Source organism: Amblyomma mixtum, chromosome 3, assembly GCF_055824585.1.
Source record: "Amblyomma mixtum isolate Tamu chromosome 3, ASM5582458v1, whole genome shotgun sequence".
Lineage (NCBI taxonomy): Eukaryota > Metazoa > Arthropoda > Arachnida > Ixodida > Ixodidae > Amblyomma > Amblyomma mixtum.
This window is the reverse complement of record NC_143014.1, coordinates 256,984,083-256,986,852: the sequence shown is the minus strand read 5'-3', so window position 1 is coordinate 256,986,852 and position 2,770 is coordinate 256,984,083. Positions and strand designations below refer to the sequence as shown.

At 46.5% G+C, this 2,770-nt stretch overlaps 1 protein-coding gene across 1 annotated transcript in view; it reads right to left on the bottom strand.

The window, feature by feature from the left end:
- Window positions 1-2,201: 2,201 nt before the first annotated feature.
- LOC149354487 (tudor domain-containing protein 1-like) overlaps window positions 2,202-2,770 on the bottom strand; it is a 43,691-nt gene continuing 43,122 nt past the window's right edge. The window contains exon 21 of the mRNA XM_089575988.1: window positions 2,202-2,303. Within this exon, the coding sequence (XP_089432114.1) occupies window positions 2,202-2,303 (102 nt within the window). The remainder of the gene's footprint in view (window positions 2,304-2,770) is intronic.

The following is a 2,770-nucleotide window of genomic DNA, read 5'->3' as shown; positions in this document are numbered from 1 at the left end:
GAATCGTCATTTTATCTAAAAAAGCCCATTTTCGAAAATTACACCGTCTTCCCGCCAATTTCCTGTACACAACCTCGCTGGAAAACATGAAGATCGAACCGCGGAAGGACGCTCAGATATTTTCAAAAGCCTGTAGTCCGTATTCCACAAAAAATGTTGTTCATGCGCGTGCAGCACGCGCTGTAATACAGGGGTTGCCCGTAACTTTCCGCTGAGACAGCGCTGTCCTTTCTGTCTAGTGTGCATAACTTACGTGATTGGTTCGGGCTACGCGCAGCGTGTCTTCTGGGCGGGTAAAACAAGGTGCTCAGTGTTTTCCCCTCATTCCTCACAACAGTTCATTTCAGTCTCGGGTATTTTACTTTATTTCTTACTAGAAATGTGTGGCAAGATGTAGTTTATGCATTTGATCTAAGCATCTCGCTTATACTTATCTTAATTTGCCCCCGCCCCCTTGGCCCTGTAGAAAATTCCTGGCTTCGCAACGGTATAGTACCGCAGCGACCAAAATATATATTGTATGTCTTCTGTGCACACGTGCACAATTGTGTGTGACTTAATCGTTCCACGCATGATAGCATGGGCTACCCGAACTGCTTTTGGAGCTATACGCTAGTCTGTCAGCGCGATGCGGAAGTGAATGCTTGTTTGTGACTCTCTTTAGTCTATTATTTTGCATGACTTCTTTAACTAATTAATTAATTAATTACGAATGAGGGAAGCCCGTAAGATACAGCATGCACCCTTCTGGTAGTACCGCCATCAGTCTTACCATTATCACCAAGGGCGCACCACCACTACCACCACCAAACTAATGTAACTTTAGTGCATTAGTATCGCGGTGCAACAAACGAACGTGCAGGGGGCCCGTGCTAGCCACAGGAACGGGAAACTGCAGATCGACCGGCACGTAGTACCGTAATGACGTGAATTTATGCTACCTCCATCTTTTTTTGTGCATCTTCTCTTCGTTATTTCATCACGCACAGCCTTGAGATATGAGGAACTCGGAGGGGAATGCCGCTGAAAGTGTGCCGTTTTTTTTTTTGTTTTTTTCTGACATGCGGTCGACAGCGACGACTGTATACTCTTGGCTCTCGAGCTCGAACTAGTGCTGTACAATAACTCTGTCGCTTATAGCCAAGCTATGCCTCGTGCCATGCAGTCCTTTCGTCGCCCGCCTGCCAGTGCACTTGTGGGCGTCTATAGAAGCTCACGCGGGCATTTTGTGGTTTTTTTTAAGATGTTCATTACGTCTACTATACACTGGGTGTTTCACCTAAGACTTTACACCATGAAAAAAAATAGGCTTTTTGAGTTAGAAAGGTGGTTTTTTCGGCACAACATTGTCAACCGTGTAGTGCATCAGAATGCAGCTTACGCGTCCTAACTAGCAGGCTGATTAATTAATATTGAATACTTAACTTTTTAATTAGTGAGTGCGTGTAGCACACAGTAAGTAATATCCATATCAGCTTTTATAATTTCTAAAACTCGGTTACCCTCGGCGTTGTGGCCCAGCAAAAGTTTTCTACATCGCGCCAAAATACATGCGCTTTCAAGAAGCTTGCTGGCAAAGCAAGCTCCCCAGAGCACGTAACTCGTCGAAATAGCCAAAAATTTGTTGGGCCACAGCGCCGAGGGTAACCGCGTTTCCAAAATTATTAAAATTGATATAAATGTTAATTCCAATGAACTACACGCCTCTCAATAATTAACGATCTTAATAGTAACCGTTAAATGTTAACTATTCAGTATTAACCAGCCTCATAGTTTGCACTTCTTAGCTGCTTTCTGATATACTATACGGTTGACAATGCTGTGCCGAGAAAAAGCGCTCTTCTAACTCAAAAAGCCTATTTTAAAAAACTGTGTAAAGTCTTAGGTGAAACACCCTGTGTGCGTGTGTGTGTGTGTGGGTGGGAGGGGGTGTTGCGAGAGCATGAAGTGCTTGACTGCTTAAAAGATTACATAGCGATGTATACGCTTCGTTAAAGGAAACATATTTATTCGACTCGACGTTTCGATCGGAAGACCGATCTTCTTCATGGATTCCGTGAGGCAGTTTTCGGAGGAATCTTCGACGGCAGCCTTACAAGCCAGGTGTCTGTCTTTGCTTGATAAGATCATCTGCTTCAGCGATGGTCGGGAAATCTGGCACTGCAGGTCCACTGGAATGGTGATTTGTTTTTCTCTTGACCTCAAAATAGCTGGACGCCATTCGGGTGCTGTGCTCCATGGTGGGCGGGAGGATCTTCTCTGAGGAAGGGAGGTGATCCTGCCATGGGACCAAGCAGTGTCGTCTGGCAGTGAGGAGAAGGTTGTAGATATTCCAAGCGAGCACTGAAACACCTCCAAAACTTGGGTGCACCCCGTCAGCGGCTAGGACTCTGGTCGCGGGGAAGGGCTCCAGGGAGCGGTGGATGTAGAACACGTTTTGGTTTTGGGCACACAGTTGGACGAGTCTACAGTTGAACTCGATGGCGCGTTCATTGAATTTATGCACTGTCCGCCTATTTCCGGAACCTCGTCGGCGATTAGGGGCCCGTGGCAATACTAATGTGGCATACACTACCTCGATTTCAGGCCGTGCATTGCGGATAAACTTCAGGGCTTCCTCATAGCGGCTAAGCGCCGTGTCCGTGCTTGAACCGTAGAGATCGTTGGTACCCAAATGAAGGATCAGTCCGGTGAGACTGGGAGGCACCAAGTCCAGGAGGTTTCTTACATTGTTGATGCCGGCTCCGGGTTGCGAAATGAAGGCCGGGCG